The sequence below is a fragment of the Crocodylus siamensis genome, chromosome 1 (assembly GCF_052110815.1).
Source record: "Crocodylus siamensis isolate JL-2025a chromosome 1, ASM5211081v1, whole genome shotgun sequence".
Classification (NCBI taxonomy): Eukaryota; Metazoa; Chordata; order Crocodylia; family Crocodylidae; genus Crocodylus; species Crocodylus siamensis.
In genome coordinates, this window is record NC_143395.1 from 385,972,421 (window position 1) to 385,997,093 (window position 24,673).

At 44.0% G+C, this 24,673-nt stretch overlaps 2 protein-coding genes and 1 pseudogene across 2 annotated transcripts in view; 2 read left to right on the forward strand and 1 right to left on the reverse strand.

Moving 5' to 3' along the window:
- The window catches only part of XPO4 (exportin 4), a 128,262-nt gene that overhangs the window by 90,908 nt on the left and 12,681 nt on the right, over positions 1–24,673 (forward strand). The window contains exons 15-21 of the mRNA XM_090029113.1: positions 1,393–1,562; positions 6,314–6,488; positions 7,092–7,385; positions 9,764–9,944; positions 20,184–20,302; positions 21,010–21,140; positions 21,902–22,019. Of these exons, the coding sequence (XP_089885239.1) occupies positions 1,393–1,562; positions 6,314–6,488; positions 7,092–7,385; positions 9,764–9,944; positions 20,184–20,302; positions 21,010–21,140; positions 21,902–22,019 (1,188 nt within the window). The remainder of the gene's footprint in view (positions 1–1,392; positions 1,563–6,313; positions 6,489–7,091; positions 7,386–9,763; positions 9,945–20,183; positions 20,303–21,009; positions 21,141–21,901; positions 22,020–24,673) is intronic.
- LOC149875186 (U2 spliceosomal RNA) lies at positions 4,494–4,669 on the forward strand (annotated as a pseudogene).
- Positions 7,377–24,673, reverse strand: part of IL17D (interleukin 17D) — a 67,567-nt gene continuing 50,270 nt past the window's right edge. The window contains exons 3-4 of the mRNA XM_090029125.1: positions 13,823–13,981; positions 7,377–7,513 (exon numbers count right to left, since the gene is read on the reverse strand). Of these exons, the coding sequence (XP_089885251.1) occupies positions 7,430–7,513; positions 13,823–13,981 (243 nt within the window). The 3' untranslated portion in view covers positions 7,377–7,429. The remainder of the gene's footprint in view (positions 7,514–13,822; positions 13,982–24,673) is intronic.

A 24,673-nucleotide genomic window follows, 5' to 3' on the forward strand; every position in this document is an offset into this window, starting at 1 on the left:
CTTTAATGTCTTTCAACATTTTTATGTATTTTAAATGAAGAAGGGTTAGGTGGACCAAAAAAATCCATTAAAATTTGAAATAATTCTCTTAGCTAATAGATGTTACCTTATGTTGTTATCATTTTCTTGTCCCATTTATTGTGTTCTATACTTACCTGTCATGCACTGCTGCTATTTCAGTTGCAAAAATCTGTGGTGTAGGGGTAGTCTCTTATGCTGCTAGCACAGTACTGAGTACAGTGCAAATTTAACACAATTTGGACATCTGGAAATAATCATAATATAACTGAAATATGAAGAAGAATAGATGCTCTCAGTAAATTATATAAAATAATAAAATAAAGATTACCAAGAATATTTCTACCATCATTTTTTGTGATCATATAGTTTTATATGATGAAAATAATAGGAAATTTGAAATTGAGCATGCTCACAGTGTACTGATATAGAGTTTCCTGCAAAAAGTTATAATCAAATTCCTGAGACTCAGTTTTTAAGGAATTTATTTTGTAAAGAACAAGAATTTTTATTTACCTGGAATTTTCAGAAGAAACAGATATTAACATATCCAAGTCTAAGGATAAAATCCTTCTCCAGAATATTGCATATGGAACAAATTCCAGGGACCAGCTACAGAAAATATTCACTACAGCCATGACAGATGTGGAAAAAAACCCCAAAATAACCCAACGCTTTACCAGAACAGGCATTGCATCAGTTTGACTTGGCTCACCCAATGTCTATATAGATGGCACACTTCAGCGTGGCATTTTGGTGCTTTTATCACAGCTTGCATGTGTTCCTTGATTGAATCAGCTATTGGATAAAAGCAACAAAAAGCCCTGCTAAAATGTGCAATCTATACAGACGTTGGGCAAGCTGGGGCAAACTAACTCATTGCCTCTTCTAGGCATGCACTGCGCTCAGTGTGGGGGTGTGCCAGGCTGAAAGTAAAGCACTGTTTGGTTTTTGTGTTTTCCTGTTTGTAAGCAGTCTATGTGATTAGTGCAATATCTTGCAAGGCTCCCTTTGGCTGAAAACTCTAGGACTGCTCGGCTTGCTGCTATCAGATTCTTCAGTCCTCAGGAATTTTTCTTAAAGTGCTTATGGAATTCTTTTTTTAAGTGTTGAACAAATATTGGTAGGGTGAAAGCTAGATGTTAGACATGTAAAGTTGATTATTGTAATAAAGTTGAAATTGTTTTCTGCTTTTTGCCATTGCACTTAAAAGTAGGTCTCGTTTGTAGCCCATTTTTTAAAAAAAAAATGTTATCAGCAAGAATTTTGTGTTTTAAGGAAAGAGGGAAGGTCTGAAAACAGGTTGCTGTTTGGTTGCTATATACGTCATTTTGCATATTGTAAACTTCATTTATTTAATTCTTTTTCTTGTAGATAAGTCTGCCATTTAATACAGCATTTGGTGCAGATACCGAGGGTTCACAATGGATTGTGGGTTATCTGTTAGAAAAAGTAATCAGTAACCTGGCAGTATGGAGTTCTGAACAGGACCTTGCAAATGACACTGTGCAACTGCTAGTAACATTGGTGGAAAGGAGAGAGCGGTAGGTTGAAGATCTATCCAAGCCCAGACTTTTCTTTTGCATCTTTTAAAATTATATTGGGCCAAAAATAAGACAAATGCAGTATCTCTTACAGGGTATTTATGGTTGTGCTTCTACAACTGAGATAACTTGCACTTGCTTTTGAGAATTAAAGCATTAGAAATTCATAAGCATATAATGTAGATTTTTATGAACAAATGTACACACGTTCATACAAACCAAACAGCTTGCCTTGTGTTCCCTAATTTTCAAGTAATAAGCACCTCCCAGGTTACATTAATTTGTTACCAGCTTTATGCTTCTGTAACTCAACTGATGTAAGTGGAGTGTTACAAATATAAAGCTAGTATAACAGTGGGGTTTTCTTTTGTGCTTATCACTGTAGAATCTGAACACTTCAGAAATTGTAACTAACTTATTTTACAGGAGCACTGTAAAAATGGGGTGGGCATGTTATTCATACTTTACAAATGAGAAATTTGAGGCACAGAGACACTAACGTATCTACTAATGGTCGTTTTCCAACATTAGTGACACCTGAGGCCTAGCACAGTGGTCAGCAACGTTTCTGGGCAGAGTGCCAAAAACACCTAAGCCTTATGGGCTAGATGCATGGTTCCAACCATCCCTTACCACGCCCCATGCCTTGCAGATAGTATATTGATATCATCTACACTTTACAAACTCATCAGGGGGGCCTACAAACTCATCGGGGGGGGCCAGCAAGAAATGTTTACCAGGGTGCCTGTCGAAGTAACTAGAAATAATGGTCACAAACTGGAAGAGAGAAAATTCAGATTGGATATCAGGAAGAAATCCTTTATGGTGAGGGTTGCCAAAATATGGAATAAGATTCCAAGGGAGGTGGTGCTGTCCCCTTCCTTGAAGGTATTTAAAAGGAGATTGGACAGGCACCAGGGCAGGGGGTCAGACTCGATGATCTAATGGGTCCCTTCTGACCCTAACATCTATGAAACCTTGACTTGGCATATCAGGGGCAGACAGTTGGGGAACCACGAGGGGTGGCAGTGCATCCCTGGCCCCTTCCCCCACTGTCTGCCTTGAGGCATGCTGCATGCATGCCAAACAAAATGTCTTTGCATACTACATTCTGGCACCTATGCCAGGGGTTGCCTACCCCTAGTCTAGCTTATTACACTTAATATGTTCAAAGCACAGATCAAAATTACTGCTGTGATTTGTCAGCAGTTCCATAGATGTGCCAGGGTCTCAAGTCAGGCACTCATATTGGACAGGTGACTGTAATTGTTTACATTTCCTTACTTTTAGGTAACAAGTACTCAAAAAATATTCTTTAAATGGAAGTTTTATGTGTGTGTATATAACTTGCTCATTTTCTAAATGGCTGTAAGCCCAGGTTTAATAAAAGTTTGAATGAGAGAAAGGGAGAGTGAGCTTGGAAAAAAAAGGAAGCAGTATTGAAGGGGGGGTCTGGAAGGAAGGAGTGGGTAGAGTGACAGAAGTGAGATAATGGTTGTGGCAGGAGTTGCACTACAAGATTTGAAATACGAGATTCAGTACTTAATCTTTCTATACACACAAGTATTAGATGCAACAGAAGGACCACCTCCTGTTATAGGTTGGCTGGAGTGGTCATACTGTGTCCTCTCATGAGATTTAGATATAGATTGAGTCTTTCCTGTGGTTGAAGCATGCTTACCTGAAGACCAGTAGAAGTGGCTCAGAATGAACTTCCTTCTCATTGTTTGAACTTTGTTCATTTCTGGGCCACTTCTACTGGTCTTTAGGTGACCAGGCTTCAACCACAGGAAAGACTTACCATATTTACTTGAATATTAGATGGTACTGATTATAAGACAGTTCCCCAATAATCAGATTCTGTATATAGAAAATGTGTAAGTTTTTTTTATATTATTTTCCAGGTATAAAATCTAATTATTGAAGGCTTGTCTTGCATTTGCAACCTCCCACTGTTATAGCAGGGAAAATAAATCTGGGGGGTCAGGTAGCCCCTTTGCCCTCTACCCCCAAACCACCAACTTCTTTCCCCTGCAGCCCCTTTCCCCCTCCTTACTATCAGACCCTCCTCTCCCTGAGCACATGGAAGTGAGGAAAAATTTGAAAAAATGGGCCTTGAAATAAATATAGCTGTGGCAATTTACATATAATACCCATAGAATTAGTTCACCCAGAAACGATGCGTTTTACCTTTTTTGAAGCTGCTGCTGCAAGTTTTAGTACAGATACTCCATAAACACACTTTTAAGTAGTGCTTAGCAACTACTTAGAGTACAAACTATACATGACATTAGTTCAAAGCCAGAAGGCTCATGATTTATCATACAGTTCATTGGGCTGTGCTTCTCCAGCATTTCAAGCCATAGTGACCGCACGGCTCAGCACTGCTCAGTATGCGTGTGTACCTCAGATAACACCCCCCCTCCCCCCCGCAAAGGATCCATGTGTTAATTATCTCAGTATAACCCCACTCATAATTAGGACCAGGTGATCTTGTCATGAGTCCTGGGGGCCTCCAGAAATTTAGGTGGAGATGAGATGCAGGGCAACCTGGTCTGCTTTCACTTCATGGAGGGTGGGGCCACACTAAACATATGCAAGAGGCTGGGAGAACGGCTGACAGAGGGATTCAGGATGAACTGTTTGGGGCCCTGTTAGGTGATGCTTGCAAAACAGTTAAGACTGGTGAAGAAACAGGAGTCATTGGACATGGAAAAGACAGGTGCAGCCTGGATGTGGGAGTGAAGAGAAAGTCACTGTATGCAATGTAATGGCTCACCATGCCTGCAAAAGGAGTTGGCACTGTGGGGGGACTATGCTCAATAGTCTTTACCACATTTTAGGCAGATGGGCCAGGTGACCTATCTTCAACCTGGGGTGGGGGGTAAAAAAAAAAAAAAAAGACTGTGACCAGGTAGCCGGGCAGGGGAGACACCATGATCAATCAGGTGGTTTTTCCAGGGCAGGTGATTGTCTCTGATATGTCCTTCATTGGAGGTCTATATTGAGCAGATTCTTTTTGGTGTTGGGTGGTGAAACTGGAGCTTGCTCCATCCACTCCGTGCATTGACTGGTATTTCAGTGCTTCCAGGACCAGTGCAAAAAAAAAAAAAAAAAGGTTCTGTCAGCCTTTTTGGCACCAAGTAAAGGTGTCAGTGCTTACTCTAGTCTTTTCAATTTCTGGCCTAGTGTTGCAGTATCTCCAGGCTGAGTGCCTGTACCTTCCTGGGAGAGCAACTGCTGATTTATTTATTTATTTTAAGGGCCACAGAGGATGTTTGCCTCATATGGGCCATGTACTTTATAGTCATGCTCAGTGTTGGCTACATTTTAACCAACTTCATAGTTACTTTTCATTACTAGAGCACATGCTATCTTTAGCAGCAGTTCAAAGATAGGCAATGTGTATAATGCAGTTTCCTTGTATGTGAATGTAAGACCAAAGGGCTTTTTTCCCCATATTGATTGGTGATTATATTCAAATCAAGTTGATTGCGGGTTATATTCATCTTGTATTCAAGTGAATACAGTAGTTTACACTCAGTTCTTGCAGAGAAGTAGTGGTGGCTCCCATTAATCCAAAAAATAGCTTTTTATATTGGCAACTACTGCTGGTCAGAGAAGGAAAAAGACCACAATGCAAGAGGGCCTCATGCAAAGGTGTCTTCCTAGGCTGTGCTTTATCTTAATCTAACTCTGTTAGGAATTTGTCCTTGAGCAGAGGCAGCTATGCACAGTAGACTCTAAGGCAGGGTTTTATTAATGGGGGGTCAGCATTTGCAACCCAGCATTTACTGCAAGTTGCCAGTTCCCGACTGCCACCCCAGCCCTCCCATATCTATGTAGAAGGCTGCCTGCCCCTCACCTCCACCCTATGAATGTAGCCTCTGCTGAAAAACATGCTGCTGAAAATCATAGTAAAGAATGATTTGGAGCAGTTCATTCAGTGGGTTGGTAAATAGGCTGCACAAGGAGAGTGACACCAGCCCTCCACATAGAGAAGGGGACTGGCAGCAGGGGTTTGGCATGCCTTTAGCAAAATGTGGAACAGATTGGATGGCTGGGGGGGGCAATAGGGAATTTGTGCATGATAAATAAACTGGAGGCTAGAGTCACTCCTAAGTGGACCAGATCCATCCCAGAGGCTGTGAGTACAGTGGGGTACTCTGAACAGAAATGACAGAAGTTTGTTGTCCAGGAGCCTGCCTGAAGAGTCTTGCATGTATATGAGATGTCCTGTTGTTTTTGATATTTACAAATCAGATCATAAGGGAATGCCACAAGAGACCTTGCTGATATTTCCTTTTGGCTAAACAGCACATGTGAATAAATAGGGTTTTGTTTCACATAATTGGAGACATTTGTGAATCCTCTTACATTCAAGGCTCAGAGTGCCTTTCAGAGGAAGAACAGAAGCAGGAACAAACTGCTGCTTAGTTCTCTCATCACATAATGTGCGACATTTTGATTTTGATGCATGCAATATGTGTAATAAAGCGATTCATGTTAATCTACAAAGTATTTTCCCATTCCTTGGTTCAACATCTGTAGAAGAACACTCAGAGTAAATGTTTGTAGCTGTCTAAAAATAATATGCAAATAAGATGAAATTAAGAGAGTAAAGAAGAATATAAATTCTAGAAAAAGTACAAAAACTTAAACAAGTTGGTAGCAAGGATAGTTGGGAGAAGCACTTGGCTTGTACGTGTTTATAAAATGTTATATGATTAAACAATTTCTTTTTCATTTAGGGCAAATCTAGTAATTCAGTGTGAAAATTGGTGGAATTTAGCTAAGCAGTTTGCAAGGCGAAGCCCACCTCTCCATTATTTGTCTAGTTCTGTGCAAAGAACACTAATGAAAGCATTAGTTTTGGGAGGTTTTGCTCATATGGACACAGAGACAAAACAACAGTATTGGACTGAGGTAAGACGTCTGTCGCATGTCTTTCAGCAGGTAATAAAACTGAATTTAAAGCATCTCTTCTGAATTCAGCTTTGCTGTGGTGCATGGAGATTTATATTTTGAACATCTTTGAGACCTTTAAATATTTTCTGTTATGATTGTTACTTTTATGATTGTTATGATGAAATATGCAGTTGCATGTTTTATCAGCTTTAAAAAACAAGGACAGTAAAATAACAAATGGGATACTGACATATTTTTCAAGCTTGCACATCTTAAAGCAAGATGTCCCCATTTGAAAATTTTCACTGATTTAAAACTATGATTGCAGTGATATGTGCTTACTTCCAAAACCAGTTCAGATTAGTTTAGTTATGAACACTGGCTTATAGCTTGAACATGAACAGTGAGACTAAATGAAAGGTAATGACAGGTTGTAGTATATTACAGGTGGTATGACTAATATAATGAAGACTCATCTTTGTTTCCTTAATGATCTATATCAGAGAGAAAAATCTGTGGATTATACTGAATTTGGGAGATAGTCAAATACCAGAGAAAATGGATAAGTGTGTGTAAAACTGGAAGAATACACTTATACTTTAAAAAAATTTTATTCTATAGGTTCTTCAGCCACTTCAACAGCGATTCTTGAATGTGATAAATCAAGAAAACTTTCAACAGATCTGTCAGGAAGAAGAGGTGAAACAGGAAATCACTGCCACACTAGAAGCACTTTGTGGCATTGCTGAGGCTACCCAAATTGACAATGTAGCAATCCTCTTTAATTTTCTAATGGACTTCCTCAACAATTGTATTGGATTAATGGAGGTGTACAAAAACACACCAGAGACTGTTAACCTCATAATAGAAGTCTTTGTTGAAGTTGCACATAAACAAATATGCTATCTTGGAGAGGTAAATACTGCCAAAGAGGGGAGGAAAGGGAAAGTGTAAAATAATCATTCTCTGAACATAGTAAGTCTGAATGTTTTTTTAGATGCTGTGTTGGAAGAAAAGTTGTACAGCTGAGCTCTCTTGAATACCTGTAGAAGAATGGACATGTGTAAACATTCCCCAAGCGATTAAAACAACCTTCTGATCTTTTAAAAGAATGCATCTACTAATTTTAATTTTGATATATATCCAAATGTAATCTGCTAAGGAGCATACCACAATGTTTATACTCTAAAAAGTGATAAGTATCTTTAAAGGAAGACATATTCAGTGCAACAAGGACATCCAGTTACAGGTTTCCACTATAATAAAACCTAAGCACATTGACTACAGACAAGGAAAATGGAGGGCATAATGCACAAAACATTTGATATACTAAATTCACATTTTCTAGTCAGGGGAAATGTGTATGTGCATTGTCTCTGCAAAAGTAATCTAACAGGATAGGGCATATCCTACTAAAATCGGCCATAATTTCATCAGTTGTGGAGCTGGACTAATAATGAAACTGAAGTGCAGAGCAGGCTGGTATGTGTGTGGTTTCTTTTAAAAAATGTTATACCACATTTAATTTTTTCTAGAGATTAATCTAGGGCACGGGTAGGCAATTATTGGGGGTGGAGGGCCGCTTACTGAGTTTTGGCAAACCATTGAGGGCCGCATGACAGGCAGCCGGGGCAGATAAATATTAATTTTCTCCCTTTTTTTAGGGGCCCCACAGGCCGAATAGAATGGCCTGGTGGGCCACATCCAGTCCACGGGCTGCATTTTGCCCAACCCTGATCTAAGGGAAACTTTCACTGCTTTTTCCACTGATGCAAATCCATAACATAGACCCATTGTATTGGTGCTACACTAGTAAGATACCAGGAAAGTTGGATCAGTGCAATGCAAATTCTCTGATATAGATAAACTGTAGTTATTACTGTTAGATCTGCACTAATACGGTTATAGCTACAAAATGCTTGTATCAACACACTCTTTAGCTTTTGAGTGAATATTATAAGCTGTTTCATGATATGACAAGAAATGTTGGCCTGTTCCAAACTATTCTATGTAGGTAGATTCTTAATTTATAATCTTGTTACATCTAAAGAACCTGCCAAAGGCAAGGTTATATTATTTTAGTGTTGGAAGACACGTCAGGGTGGCGCCTTAGAGACTTGACTCATTCAGAGGTGCATAAGCTTTTATAGGCAACAGCCTATTTTGTCACAGCATTTGACGATGGTATGCTGTTCCTGTGAAAGCTTATGTACCTCTTTATTGGCCTCTAAGATGCCATCTTGCCTTGCCTTCTGCCTGACTTCAGACTAACTTGACCAGCTACCTATTTCTATCATAGGTGGTAAAAAATTAATAAATGGGCATGATACAGGTTTCCCTCATTTTTATGCAGGTTCTGTGTGTGAAAATTTGCGCTTATGTAATAACCCTTTTTATACCAAAAATTCATTATATGCGAGGTGAATTTGCTCTTCAGGCTTCCACCACACTGATTGCCTCAGTCAGCTGCTTTGTATGGCACATTTGTGGGAGTGACGTGCACCAAAATATAGTCTCCTGTGTGGATCTGTGCTCCTCACTAGTCTGTGACACGTGTTTCTTTAGTTGCCATCCCCATTATAATGGTGCCCTGTGCTTGTGTATACTGTCTGCTGTTGGTGAGCACCAAAATTGTTTTGTAAAAGTGGTTGAAATGGATCTAGGGGTCAGTACAGTCGAGGTCTTGGAACATATCCCTATTTGTTACATTGTCAAGTGGGTTCCCTTTATGTGAATTTGAGTTATGCACCATTTTCCAGGAATGCATGTACAGCATAAAGTGGGGGAAACCTGTATTTATATTATTACTTGGGGCAGGGTGGTGTCCAATATATGACTTGAAGGCCAGATCCAGCCCACATTCAACCTATGGGGCTTCTCACTATGGCTGCCAACAGTGAAGGAGCCTCTGTGTCAGTGCCAAAAGTGAAGGAGCTAAACACTGCCACTATCACTTAACCCCCCTGACTCTTTCAGCATAGCAGCTTTGACAAGGGGGTTGACCTGGCTGTGGTTTTAACTATTTGGTTGCTGTTGCCAACACAGTAGCCCTGGTTGCAGAGAGAAGCCCCACGGGCCAGGTCTGAAGGTGGGTCATAAAGAATGATGTAAAGAATATCTATTGTTTTGATGTTTTTAATGTCAGTTATATTATGCTAAATAGTAATGAATAATAGAACTGAAATTAAGATAATTGATATACTGTCAGCCAAGCAGAACCAGGCTAAACACCAACCTAAAATATTCTACTTTTAGAATATAGGATTTTACTTTCTATTTTTTCTCTGTTGCAGGCCAAAGCCATGAATTTGTATGAGGCCTGCCTAACTTTGCTTCAAGTGTATTCCAAAAATAATTTAGGTAGGCAGCGCATAGATGTTACAGCAGAAGAGGACCAATACCAGGATCTTCTTCTTATTATGGAGCTTCTTACCAACCTTCTGTCAAAAGAATTTATAGATTTCAGTGATACAGGTAAGAAGGGATTTTAAGAATTGGTGAGCTATAGGGTGGTGTTGAGCTGAAATTATGGCCTGTAAAATAATTGTCTTTGGTGGTATGAGTAATCATATGAATTTTTTAATCAGCAAAAAATATCATGGAGTGAGAGCTACTTATCTCAGCACTACTTATCGTATAATTCATTTTCTTTTAACACTTCCAAAATGCCCTTTTATATTCAGTACTGAATAACTTGGTCTGAAGCAGACAGAGCCTCTAAAGTGCCATTGTTTTGTTTCTAGATATCAGAAAACAAGCACAGTGAATTCAAAATAAGGACTAATTGAAAAGAAATACACTTTTGTCTAATACCAGGTCTTGATTCTGTGATATACTCTATTTTCTAACGTCTGTTTACTTTCATTTGTATGAGAGAATGCTCAGAAACTTGCCTGAAAGGGCAGTTTTACATGCAAAAGAAATTGGCCGTTTTTGCTGTTGGATGCATCACACTGTATACGTATGGGGATTTCTTATGATTTAAATAAGTTTGCTATGTTGCAAACTAAACCGTATCTGCATGTAGTTTAGTTTTCAATGTAGCTATTTGTAACATTGCAGTCTTTCATAGCTCACCCCCACCCCCTTTCTCCCCGCCACAGGAGAGAGGGGCTGAAGGCAGAAGCAGTGAGGGGCCTGATTCCTTTTTTTTCTTTTTCACGGAGCCTACCCACATCTCCTGTGGCCAGGGGTGAGCTGCCAGTAGGCCAAGAGGCCCCTGAGCTGCAAAGGGCCCCAGTCCTTCCTTCTGCAGCAGAGATGCCCCCTGGGGCTATCCTGTGCGGGTGCTGCCCCAGCTTGGGCTCAGGGAACAGCTTCCTAGCTTCTAGGGTTGGAAGGGACCTGTGTAGATCATCTAATCTGACCCCCTGCCATGGCAGGAAAGAGTACTGGGGTCCAACAACCCCAGCAAGGTGTACATCTAGCCTCCTCTTAAAGACCCCCAGGGTAGGATCCAGCACCAGTTCCCTTGGAAGTTGGTTTCAGATCCTAGCCGCCCTGACAGTGAAGTAGCACCTCCTGATATCTAGCCTAAATCTACCCTCTGCCAGCTTGTGACCATTATTCCTGGTCACTCCTGGTAGTGCTCGGGGGGTGCCTGCTGAACCCCCCCTGACTAGTTTGTAACAGGCCACTAGATCCCCCCCTCAGCCTTCTCTTGTGGAGGCTAAACAGGTTCAGGTCTCGTAGCCTCTTCTCATAAGGCCTGCCCTGCTGCCCCCTGATCATGCGAGTGGCCCTCTTCTGGACCCTCTCCATGTTGCCTACATCCCTCTTGAAGTGCAGCGCCCAGAACTGGACGCAGTACTCCAGCTGTGGCCTGACCAGTGCCGCATAGAGGGGGAGTATCACCTCCTTGGACCTGCTCGAGATGCATCTGTGGATGCATGACAAGGTGCGCTTGGCCTTCCTGACTGCATCCCCACACTGCTGGCCCATGTTCATCTTGGAGTCAATGATGACTCTAAGATCCTTTTCCACCTCTGTACTGATAAGGATGGAATTCCCCCACCTATAGGTATGGTGCCGGTTGTTCCTCCCCAGGTGCATCACCTTGCACTTGTCTGTGTTGAATCCCATCCTATTCTCATCCGCCCACCCTTGTAACCTGTCTAGGTCCGATTTTAGCCTATTCCTCCCTTCTAGCATGTCCACATCCCCCCACATGTTAGTGTCATCAGCAAATTTGAACAGGGTGCTTTTTACCCCCCTTGTCCAAGTCACTGATGAAGATGTTGAACAGTGCGGGGCTGAAGACCAAGCCCTGCAGAACCCCACTGCCCACAACCCTCGGGTCGAAAATGACCCATCTGCTACCACTCTCTGGGTGTAGCCCTCCAGGCAGTTTGCAACCCATTTGACTGTGTGGGTGCCGACACCACAGTCCCCCAGTTTCTTAATGGAGAACAGGTTGAGAGACAGTGTCAAAGGCCTTCTGAAAGTCCAGGAAGACTCTGTCCACTGCTACCCCTGCATCTAATGATTTGGTGACCTGATCATAGAAGGCCACCAGGTTGATCTGACAGGACCTGCCGCTAATGAACCCATGTTGATTGCCCCTAAGCATGATCTCCCCTGCTGGCCCCTCGTGGATATGCACCAGAATAATTCTCAAAAAGCTTGCCCAAGATCAAGATAAGACTAACCAGCCTATAGTTTCCCGGGTCCTCCTCCTTCCCCTTTTTGAAGATGGGAACCATGTTAGCCCTCTTCCAGTCCTCTGACACCACACCAGAGCACCACAAGTGCTCATAAAGCCATGGCAGGGGTCCTGCAATGACCTCAGCCAATTCCTTCAGTACTCGAGGGTGGAGATCATCCGGATCAGCTGACTTGAATACATCCAGTCCCTCCAGAAGTTCCCTAACTAGTTCCTCACTAATCCTTGGCCTAGGTGCACCTACCCTGGGGCCTGAGGGGGGCCCAGCGAGGGGGTGACTGTTCTGGTCCCTGCTTAGGAAAATGGATGCAAAGAAATCGTTAAATGTGTTGGCTTTGTCATCTGGTGTGACGACCAAATTTCCTAACGTGTCCTGCGGGTGCCCCATATTACCCGGAACCTTCTTTTTACCCCCTATGTATTTATTTAAAAAAGGACTTCTTATTGTCCTTAATCGGGGAAGCTAGTCCCAGTTCCATCTCTGCCTTGGCCTTCCTGACTGCCCCCCTACGACTGCAGTATAGTCATCCCTGGTGATGGCCCCTCCTTTCCATTGGGTATACGCCTCCCTTTTAGCTAGGAGACATTCCCGGATGCTTTTGGTGAGCCATGGGGGCTTGTGTGCCCTCCTGTTCCCTTTGATTCGTGTTGGGATTACCTCCCTTTGGGCTTGGAGGATTGTCTCCTTAAGGAGCGACCACTCTCCTTGGACACCTGGCTCCCCTCCTGTCTGGGACCTCAGTGCTTCCCCGACTATTCTCTTTAGCTCATTGAAATCCGCCCTCCTGAAATCCTAGGGCTGCCACCTTGCGCTGGATGGTGAATTCCAGCAGGCAATGATCACTGTCGCCCAGGTGGTTGAGCACTCGCAGCCCCATCACCAGGTTGTCTCCCGTGGCCAGCACTAGGTCCAACAAGGCATCTCCCCTGGTGGGACTGTGCACCTCCTGGGTTAGATGGAGGTCCTGCATTTGGGCTAGGAACCTACGTGAGAGGTCAGATCTGGCTGACTGCTCTTCCCACCAGATGTCCGGGAAGTTCAGGTCCCCCATGACTACCACATCCTTAGGCTTCACTGCCTCCATGAGCTGACCTAAGAATTCCTGGTTGAGCTCTTCCCCTTGGTTGGGAAGTCTGTAGTAGCCCCCCACCGTTAAGTCTCTTTCCCTTCAACTGCCTTGTATTCTAACCCAAAGCACTTCAGAGTGCCCTTCCTCTGATTCTTTGTTAATTGATGAGGATGGGTATTCCTCCTTAATAGGGTGCCACGCCTCCACCTTTCCTTCCTATCCTGTCCCTCCTGTACAGCCTATAGCCCTTGACATTCACCACCCAGTCATGCATTGAGTCCCACCACATTTCAGTGATCCCCACTATGTCCGGGTTGGTGTCAGCTAGCAGGAGGGTGAGTTCCTCCTGCTTGTTTACAATACTATGAGCGTTTGTGTAGAGGCATTTGAGGCCTCTTGTAGATGTGTGTACTGGCCCCCTAATCACAGCATTGCTCTGGCCCCTGTCGCTTACCTGTGTATATGTTTTGCTCGTCAGTCTAGGCTGGGCTGTACTTGTGGGTGTTGCTTGGTCTGGCAGTCCAGTGATTCCTCCACCCTCATCTTCCCCTTCCCCCAACAAGCCTAGTTTAAAGCCCGCCGGAGGAGGTCCGCCAACCTAGAAGAAAACACACGCTTACCTTTAGGGGAAAGGTGGAGCCCATCCCATCCGAGCATGTCTCTTGTCGTGATGTGCCGGTCATGGTTGAGAAAGCCAAAGCCCGCCTCAAGACACCATTCCCAAAGCCGCCAGTTGGTCTCCGCAATGCATGTTGCATGCCGTCTTCCATGTCCACCCACTGGTAAGATAGGCACACAGGTGGTTTTCTCTTCGATCTCGGGATCGGGCTAGGTGCTGCCTGTGAGATGGGGCAGCATCCGCCTGCTAGCTGCCCGCCTGGGGGGTGCCACTGCCATGGAAGGAAAATCTAGGGCCCACCGGCAGCTCTCCCCCCAGTTACAGAAGAGACAGGCAGGCTTTGTTGGCGGGTGGGGAGGGGAAACCAAAAAAACCCCATGCCTGGTGGGTTTCCGTGGCACAGGCTCAGGGAAGAGTTGGATCCAGCAGATGCTGCATACAAGCTGGGGCATCACCTGCACAGCTAGCATCCCGCCCAGGGGTTGCCACCGCCACGGAGGGAAGGACCAGGTCCCCCCACACAGCTTAGGGGCTGTGCAGCCCGGTGGCAGCTTACACAAGTAGGCTCCACTAAGTGGGGGAAATAAAGTGTTGAGGAGCCTGATCTTTTTTTTTTTTCCCTCCCCCCTGCAGAGCCTGTCTACTTATCCCACTGCCAGGGGGTTAGCTGCCAGCAGGTCCTGAGCTGCAGGGGGCCCCAGACCTTCCCCTTACTGCAGCGATGCCCCCCGGGCAGCAGCCTACCTAAGCAGCCCTGTGGGGCACCACCACCACAGAGGGAAGGACTGGGGCCCCCTGTAGCTCGGACTGTTCAACCTGCCAGCAACTCACCCCCCAGGTGCGGGAGAGATGGGCATGTTCTGCAGGAGAAGAAAAAAAGGGGATCAGACCCCACACCGTAATGGTGACAGAAGCCCCTAAACTGAAACGGTGGGTTTTTAATCATTGCAATTAAAAACCCACCGTTTCAGTTTAGGGGATGAAGACCCCATCACATGTACAAGCAGCCATAAGCCCTATTGCAGGTATTTGGGTTTAGTTTTCTTTGTGTGGCAAGTTTCACAATTTCTGCTGCTTAAGACTGCATCAGTTTTCTTCCAACCACTACCCCATGCTCCTTATCCATGTGGGCACAAATGACACAGATCAGCAATCCCAGCTGGGTCATGAATGAGTACAGGACTCTGGGAGCGGGGCTTAGAGGGTTCAGGGTACAGGTGGTTTTCTCCTCAATCTTTTCAGTTGTGGGTACCGGGCATAGGAGGGAGAGAAGAATTGTAGAAGTTAATAGAAGACTGGCGCTGGTGCTATTGTGAAGACTTCAGCTTCTACAACCACAGTTTGCACTTCAGAGAGAGGGGCAGCCATTTGTTGGGAAGGGACGGCCTCCACCTCACTTGAATGGGGAAGAAGCTCTTCTCGGCCAGAATGGCTGACCTGCTTGACCGGCGTTTAAATTAAGTTCACTGGGGGATGAGAAAATAACTACTGGTGCAAGCTCACCAATCCTCAACCACAAAATCAGAAGGTCAGGCTAAATAAGGGAACTCATTCCTATCCTACCCTAGGCACAAGGCTCTTCTAGAGTGCAGGGAAGCCTAGGGCCTATGATAGCAGGCTCGCTTGCCTCTACACAAATGCCAGGAGCCTGGGCAGCAAGCAGAAGGAACTGGCCCTTCTGTTAAACAGAAATGACTACGATCTCATAGGGATACCGGAGACCTAGTGGGGACTCCACCTATGACTGGACCACAGGTATAGATGGCTATACCTTGTACAGGAGAGATCGTGTTGCAAGAAAAGGCAGGGCTGTAGCTGTCTGTGTGAAGAAGCAGTACACTTCCCTACAGGCTGAGATCAGCAACCAAGGAGGGAGACTTGAGACCCTTTGGGTAAGAGTACAAGGGGAACATAGTGAAGGAAATATAATGGTAGGAGTCTACTGCAGACCTCCTAATCAGGAGCAAGAACTTGACCACTAATTTGCTGTGGAACTGGCTGAGGCTGGATGCTCTCAGTGGATGGTTATCAGGGGAAACTTCAACTACCCTGACATCTCATTGGAAGACCACTTGGCCAAATCTGATCAGCCGCAGTGCTTCCTCACATGCATTAATGAGCTCTATTTGTCTTAAGAGGTCTCCAGGCCGACAAGAGGCAAGGCGCTTCTGGACCTGGTGCTGGCCAAAGGGGATGATGTAGTAAGCAACCTGAGAATCAGAAGGAAGCTGGGAAACAGTGACCACGAGTTGATTGTTTTCTCTATCCACTGCAAAGCTTGCAAGTCAGTCAACAATGCGAAGGCCTTCGACTTTAGGAAAGCCGACTTTCACAAACTCGAGGCTAGTAGTCGGGACTCTGAGAGGCCATAATCTGACAGGGAGGGGAGTCCACGATGAGTAGTTGCTTCTCAACAATGTGAACCTTGAAGCACAAGGGAAGTCCATTCCAGCCCATAGAACAAGTAGCAAAAGGGCTGGGTGACCCCCTTGGCTCAGTATGGAACTCATGGACCTCTTGTGTCTAAAAAGAGAAGCTAATAAAGGATGGAAGATGGGAAACACCACCAAATAAGAGTATCCAGCACTGGCCTACACCTGTAGGCAGCGAACTAGGAAGGCTGAGGCTCAGCTCAGAATGGCTACATGAATCAAGGACAATAAAAAGTACTTCTTCATATACGTGGGAAGTCAGGGGGAAAAAAAACCAAGGGCAACATTGGACCCTTGCTAAACCAAATAGGTCAGCTGATAACCGACACCCAGGAAAAAGCCAGTCTCCTTAACAATTACTTTGTGTCCGTCTTCCACCAGCCCAAAGGAATCACCCTGCCTGGCAAGATGCAGGATCACCAGGAAAAGGGTGAAAATACCCTTGGATCTTGGCATGGATCTTGTGAACTGGCTGACATCATAGCACAGCCAATAGCAAGGATATTCAAGAACTTGTGACGCTCAGGCAGTGTACCTGAAGATTGGGAGAGGGCCAGTGTGGTGCCTATCTTCAAGAAAGGGAGGAAGGAAGATCTGGGAAACTACAAGTCAATCAGTTTGACCTCAATACCTGAAAAGATCTTGGAAAAAATCATTAAGGAAACCATTAACAACAGGCTAACAGAAGGCAACACTCTTGAGAGAGCCACCACGGCTTTGTTGCTGTGGATCTTGCCTGACCAATCCCATTTCGTTCTATGACCAGGTGACGCATCACCTGGACAAAGGATAGGTGCTTGATATAATGTATTTGGACTTAAGGAAAGCCTTTGACCTGGTGTCCCATGATGTCCTCATGGTTAAATCAGGGAACTGCAGCCTTGACAACCTTATGGTCTGATGGCTGGGGAACTGGCTCCATGGATGGACCCAGAGAGTGATAGATGATGAAACCGAATCAACGTTGCACGTGGTGTCCCCCAGGACTCCGTTCTCAGACCTGTACTCTTCAATGTATTTATAAATGATCTAAACTCTGGTGTCAAAAACAGACTGGGTAGGTTTGCTGACGAGACCAGCCTGTGGGAAAGTGTGGTCACCCTAGAGCAGTGGTCACCAGCCAGTCAACTGGTGGATCCCAGAGCCTCTTGCTGAGCTGGGGGGGGGGGGGGGGGTGAGATCGAGGCCCCCCCCACAGTGGGGAAAGGGAAGGGATGAGGGCCAGATCGAGGCCTCTGCAGTGAGGGACAGAGTGCGGCAGAGGCCCATAAGGTGAGTGGGGCCCCAGCTGGGTGAGTGGTGGAAAGATAGAGCTTGAGCGACTAATCCAGGGGCACAGGGGGCTCCCACCACTGTGTGCACCCTGGCAGAGGCCCCAGGGGACACGTGCCCCTCCTCCCTCCCCACCCCACCCCATCTGTGCGCTGTGGAGGCAGGTGCCACTCCAGGCTGGGCTTCACCCCCCCAAGCCCCGCTGCAGCCAGCTTGGAAGCAGCCCAACACCACATGCGTCCATTTGCTGGGCGGGCAGAAGATGAGGCTCAGCCCAGGGTGGGACTCGTGGCATCGGGCCGCACCCAGGCCAGCTGCAGCGGGACTTGGGACGCAAAGCCCAGCCCGCAGCAGCAGCCACCTCCACCGCGCACAGATTGGGGGCAGGGGGCACATGCCCCATCCAAACATGGAGCAGCACGGGTGGCTGTAGCAGCTGCAAGGAAAGGAGTGGGGCACGGGCAGAGGCAAGCCCCACATGGCCAGGGCATGCAGCCTGGGAGGGCACAGGGAGCACATGCCCCCAGATCTGCACGTGGGGCAGGCTGTAGGCTGGGGCTAGGATGGCGTCATGCTGTTCCCAGTGGAGGTGTTTGGTCATACTACACTCAGGCCAGGTGATGGTGTTGGGAGCAGGGCCATGGCAGAGGAGCTGCAGCCACCCCAAAGTTTGCCATAGCCTCTTCCAACCCCTACTCCCAGCACCGCTGCTGCCCAGCCTGAGTGCAGTGCAATTAAACACCACCGGGTACAGTGCAGTGCCACCCACTGCATGCGCCCCCTGTGCCCTCCTGGGCTGCATGCCCCTACCCTCTCTGCACCCCCTGGACAAGCTGCTTGTGGCTCTGTCACCGGCTCCGCTCCACTCCCTCCCTCACTGCAGTTAGGAGGGTGGGGGCAGATCAAGGCCCATGCAGTGAGGGAGGGAGTGGAGCTAGGGCTGGAGCCTTGATCTGCCCCCACCCCAGCCCTTTCCCCTTCCCTTTACCACACAGACTTGGGTTCCTTTTAAGTTCCAAAGGTGATCTCCGACTTTAAATGTTTGAAGACCACTGCCTTAGAGGATAGGCTGGCAATCCAGGCCAGTTTCCAACAGGTTTGCAAGGTGGGCGGATCAAAACCTGATGGTGTTCAGCACTGAAAAATGCAAGGTGCTCCACCTCAGGAGAAACAAGCCACATCAGACTTATGGGCTCATTATTAGCACCACAGCTGGAAGAGACTTGGGGGTCATGATGGACCACAAGATGAACATGAGCCACCAATGTGATGCCAGAGTCAGCAAAGCAAACAAAACTCTGGCTTGCATCTACTGATGCATCTCAAGCAATACCCAGCAAGTCATCCTCCTGCCTTACTTGGCCCTGGTGAGGGTCTATCCAGTTTTGGGCTTCACAATTCAGAAAGGATGTGGCAAAGCTTGAGAGGGTCCAAAGGAGAGCCACGCACATGATTAGAGGACGTGAGAGCAGGCCTTATGAGGAAAACCATGGGACTCTTCAGCCTGGGAAGTGTAGGCTCTGGGGTCACTTAGTGGCAGCCTGTAAATACATAAGGAACTGGGGGTGCCCTGGTGAACAGACATTTTCCTTTGGACCTTGTCTTCCCTTGGTCACAGACTCCTGCAAGATTGTTTTAGGCTGGATATAAGGAAAAACTTCTTTACTGTCCAAGTCCCTGGGGCCTGGAGTAGACTCCACCCAGAGGTGGTGCAAGCACATACTCTGGACACTTTCAAGAAACACGTGGATGCCTATGCTGCTGGGATCTTTTGACCCCAGCTGACTTCCTACCGCTTGGGCAGGGGCTGGACCCAATGATCTTGTGAGGTCTCTTCCAGCCCTAATATCTATGAAATCTTTGAAATCTGATCTCTGTCTAGCCAGATATTTTTGTAGATGTCTCTCACGATACTTCTGAGTCATCCAGGTGAGAACTAGGTACAGTCAACTTCAGTGCCTGTGTTCAATTCTTTACATTCACAGAAGCACAACCTAAACCCTATCCTATATTTTTATTCTACAAATAACATTGATATGAACTTTATCATTAGGCAGACGTATATAGGCAAGTGTAACTTCATTTGTTGAAGATCAGGATTCAGACTGGGTTTTTGAGCTGGGGATACCTGGAATTGTATGGGCATGTTGCAGTTAGTTACCTGGAAGAATTAATATTGAGTTGGTCATAAAACTTAAGAGACTTAATATGTTCATGTGTTATGATGGCTAGGTGGCATGAGATGAACTGAAGTTTGTATGGATGTGAATGTTTGTTTGACTGGTAATGGGAAATGCAAGAATGAAACCTTAGCTCAAAGTGAACAATGTTTTAGTTTTTGTGTTATCCTGTTGCTGAGTAGAAATGTATCTGGGTTTTTTTCTGTTGTTGAAGTTTCTTTGGAATATAGTATTATGAGATGCTTAGGCACAAAAGGAGTTAGCTTACAGTCATATGGCAACCTCAACAAGCATTAATTACTCTTGTTTTTACATAGTGTTGCTGGGAGTCCTGGGGTAAGGAGAAGAGAGGATTGAGATTAGGTAATTTAAAAAAAAGTCTGGTTTGCATAAATTTATGATACTTCCTTTCAATATATGTAATCTCTCCTTAATATATTAACATGTTAACAGTAAAGGTACATGTGTTTTCCTATAGATGAAGTATTTAGAGGACATGAGCCAGGACAAGCTGCAAATAGATCCGTTTCAGCAGCAGATGTTGTTTTATATGGAGTTAATTTAGTTCTACCTTTGATGTCCCAGGATCTGCTCAAAGTAAGAAGTTCTCATATTTTAATAAATATACTTAATGTATCTTCTACTTGATTTTTAACTTTAATCCAGCAGATAAAAATAGTGAGTTACTTAAGTTTATTCTATATACAAGGCATTTTCCTAGTAACATGTGAAGATACCCTAAAAAAGTTATTTGTCTGTAAGATGTCTGGACTACTTCAAAACCTTATTCCATATTTACCTATATATAGGGTTACATAGTATATTAAATTAATGTAATGTACCTGGTGTAGTCTGCATTGCTTGTTTTCCTGATATTATTTTCTTTTTCATCATATGTCTTCTCCTGTGACCTTTGTCAACTATTCATGAACCAACTACCTAGCTCTTAATAATTAAAACTATTCACATTTGGACAAGTACATATATATTATGTGTTTTTGTAACTGATTATCACTTTTGCATCTCTTAGTAAGGCAATATTGAATAAGTTAATGTTATGACAGGTTTGTGTCATGTACACACAGTGTGCGTGCGTGCGTGTGTGTGTGTGTGTGGGGTTTCCTTAAAAATCAAATGCATCTCACTATTAATGTCCATAGCCTATAAGTTTCTACCTTACTTGCAATTATTGTTGTCTGGTGCAAATAGGCCAGATCAGAATTTCAGCTGCATAGAGATTCAAGTACTAGTAAAAAAAATAAACTGTCTTGAGTTTAAAATTACCAGTGTTTTTCTTTTGACAGTTTCCATCTCTGTGTAATCAGTACTACAAATTAATCACCTTCATCTGTGAAATATTCCCAGAGAAAATTCCACAGCTTCCAGAAGACTTGTTTAAAAGCCTAATGTACTCACTGGAGTTAGGGATGTCATCGTATCCTTAACACTGTATGGGTGCACAGCCAAAAGGGTGGGAAAAAATGAAAAGTGCTTTAATGAAGAAATCTTTAAAACCGATACTTTCCTGGTTCACATTCTCTCTGATAAAGCTCTGTATTTATAATTGTTCTGCCATAGTTAATATTCATTCTGAAGTTAACATTTGCATTCGGTTTATTATTAAAAGTTGCTGAAGCAGTAGCATTCACTGAGGTTTTAGTTTTCCCTGAGTTTCTCCTGACCCATAGCATTCCTTTAATACAGCTTGTAAATGGCTTGATGTGTATGTTCTTGCAGACACTGTCTACTGTTGCTTCAGTTTATAGTGTCTGTAACTTCATAAGCCCTTCAGCTGGTATCCCAAAGCCATTCCTGAATTAGTTACTCAGCTGGCAATGCAAAACACTACTGCTGTTCTACTGGGCTGCCTCCAGAGTATTTCCTGTCATGTTGCCAATGGGTTTTCCCTTTTATAATGGGAGGGCCATTTTCACTAATCTGTGGCACGTGCCATAAACAGATGAGAAGCTTGACCATAAGGGACTCTTTCTGAAAATGTTATGTCACAGAGGGTTGTATTACATTAGAGTGTGTAGCTAAGAAAAGAAGGCAACAAATATTTCTTTTTATTAAAGAGCACTGTAGTGAAAATGAGATCCAAGGATGTGTGCTCACTAAAACACTTGCTAATGAAGCTATTGAGAAATTTACCGCAACTAAGTCACACATTTCTTTTTCTTTAATACTTAATATCAGAATGAGTTCTGAAGTGTGCCAGCTTTGTCTAGAAGCTCTAACACCATTAGCAGAACAATGTGCAAAAGCACAAGAAACCGATTCATCCCTCTTTCTAGCAACAAGGCACTTTCTTAAGGTAAGATACCTAATTACGTCACACTGCTATTGTGCTTAATTAAAAATATACAGAGTGATGATGGGTCCAGTGCCTCCATTAAGTTATGCACTGTACACATTCATTGTAAGAAGTAGTTCCTGCCTCCAGAACTTAATATAAATAGAGACAGGCAAGGGGAAAAGAAGGTAGAAAGGGGTAGTGGCATGTGTGCAGCTACCTGCCAGCTTTGATGGAGACCTGGAACTTTTCAGTCTTCAACTCATATTTTACTTCTGTAAATTTGACTTTGGAATTCATTTAAAGGTTTTTATTAAATATCAGTGAAGTCTGCTGAATACTTAACTCAGAACTAGACCAGTGTAGAGAAGCCTGCTGCTTCATCTTCATCTATCCATTCTTCAACTTAGAAGTAACAGGAATAGGATGGAGAGAGAATGACTGATTCTTAAAACAGAAAAAAATAAAGTTTTCTTATTCTGATTTCTTATTTAAAGAAACGACATGGTTTTTAGCCAAGCAGGTTCAGGGTAAACCCTTCTGAGCAACCTGCTCAACTTTTTATTCAGGTGGGTCTTAATGAAACGGTCAGTTGCTACTAGGCAGGAGTGAGTTCAGAAAACTTGTGTGATCATCCCGTTTAAATGTTTAATTAAAAGTCTATTTTGCTGTTCTCTTCCAGTGCAGACCTAAGTCTTGCTTGGGCCTCAGTTTTCTTACAGCACACTTGCTAACATCTGACCTTCTTAGGGATTGCTCATGACATCTTTGATAACTCTGTCAGTTGGGCTGAGAACGAACAATAAGCCTTAATACGTTATCCATCTTAGTCTTCCAAATGGACAGACTTGTTTATCACGCTCTTCTCTGACTTTGTCTTAAATTCTCTGACTTCCCTTCCCCACTATCCTTCTATTTCTTTGAGCATTATAATGATCTGAAAACAGCACTTGACAAACCTGATTGGTAGCCTCCTAATGTTATTCTTGAGAAACAACCCATTCATTTAAGTCTTTCTCTTATAGAGATGTGGTTTTTGGAGAAAAGTCTGAGACGTTTCCCCCCCAGAGACTGACCATACATAGATAAATAGGGATTTGAAATCTGCTGTATATGTAAGTTCTCTCCACTGGGAGATCTCAGTGCTTGTTCAAGCATCCATCTTTAGAAAAAGGCCTAGACAGTTTCCAATTACTAAAAACTAGATCCAATATCCATGTTAATAAAGCAGATTGGTTAGGGTTGCTTCTCAAGTTTCCTCCACCGAGACTCTCTGTACTGGTTGCCCATTTCCAAGAATGGAAGTCTGTAGAGCAGGGGTGTAAACTCACCCACAGGTCAGATGAGTGGCATGGGGCCAGTCCACAGTGTTGATCGGGGCCCATGGACTCCCACACCCTCCACCCTATGCATGCTATAATCAGTGCCTGCTCTGGCTGGTTTGGGATGTGCACAACACACGGTGCTTGCTCCAGCCAGTCTGGGACCAGTGCAGTGTGGGTCCTGGGCAAGTGTTGTGTGCAGTGCAGGTCCTTGGACTAGCCAGGGTGGGACTTGCATGCATCGTCTGGGTCAACTCTGAGACCTGGGAGAAGATGATGGGGCTCCACAGGCCAGATATTGGACAACCCTGTTGTAGAGATCCTTTCCATGACAAAGACTGCTTGAGTTAGAATATCTGGAATTCATGAAGTATTAGTCCCCCACAGAATCACATTCTTCCTTCTTTCAGTTTCTTCACAGTTCCTGAAGAAAGGACTACGGGTGAGGCGATCTTTCCCTTTGTTGTCATAGCCACAGTGCCCATTGACACATGTAGTGAGCTAAAAGGCTACATTTATAATGGTTTGATGTTCACCTGTTGTGGGACATTAATCTTAAGCCTGGCTCCCTGGAAAAAATATATTTAAAGAACTCCACTACTTAGTAAACAGTGTTATTTTATCCCTGTAATACTGCAGGTTTTTTCTAGCAACATATTGCCTTACTGGTAACTTTACAAAAACTGAAAAACTAACACCTGTAATTTTTTGCATGGGGTTTTTCACATGTTTCAGGTGACTGCACGTATATATTGTATTTGGTCTATTGTTGAATTGTAAATATGTCCTTTCTAAACATAGCATGCATGCACCAATAAAGAATCACGCATGCGGTAACATATGAAGATAGTATTGCATGTTCATTTCTGATGTGTGAAGGCAGGAACAGAATTATCTTAAAATTTGTACCTAGTAAAATGTTGTTGTTTGCAACTCAAATGCATCTCCAAATACCTGAATTATCACAGCAGAAGCTAACCTCCTTTTCCTACTTATTCAGTACAATGTAATTTGTTTTTCTTTCTAATCAAATCCTCTGCCCTGAAAATTCCTATTTTGTATTATAACCAGAAATAATTTCAACTGATCAAACTGGGTAAATATATCCTTCTTGTTGCAAATGATCATGTTTCCATAACACTATAATAGCTCTATTTTTGACCAGTTCTGTAAGCACTAGTTGCAAATATTTCCAGAAGTCTTTACTTGTGAACTCTTGTTTTTGTCAGATCTTTTAAAGTTTTAAAGGTGCATCTGTACTGCCACCAAAAGTGGTGTTATGCCATATGTATGCATAACTTTAAGCTAGCTTCAGTCTAACTAGTCCTGGTAATGAGTGCAGTGAAGATATAT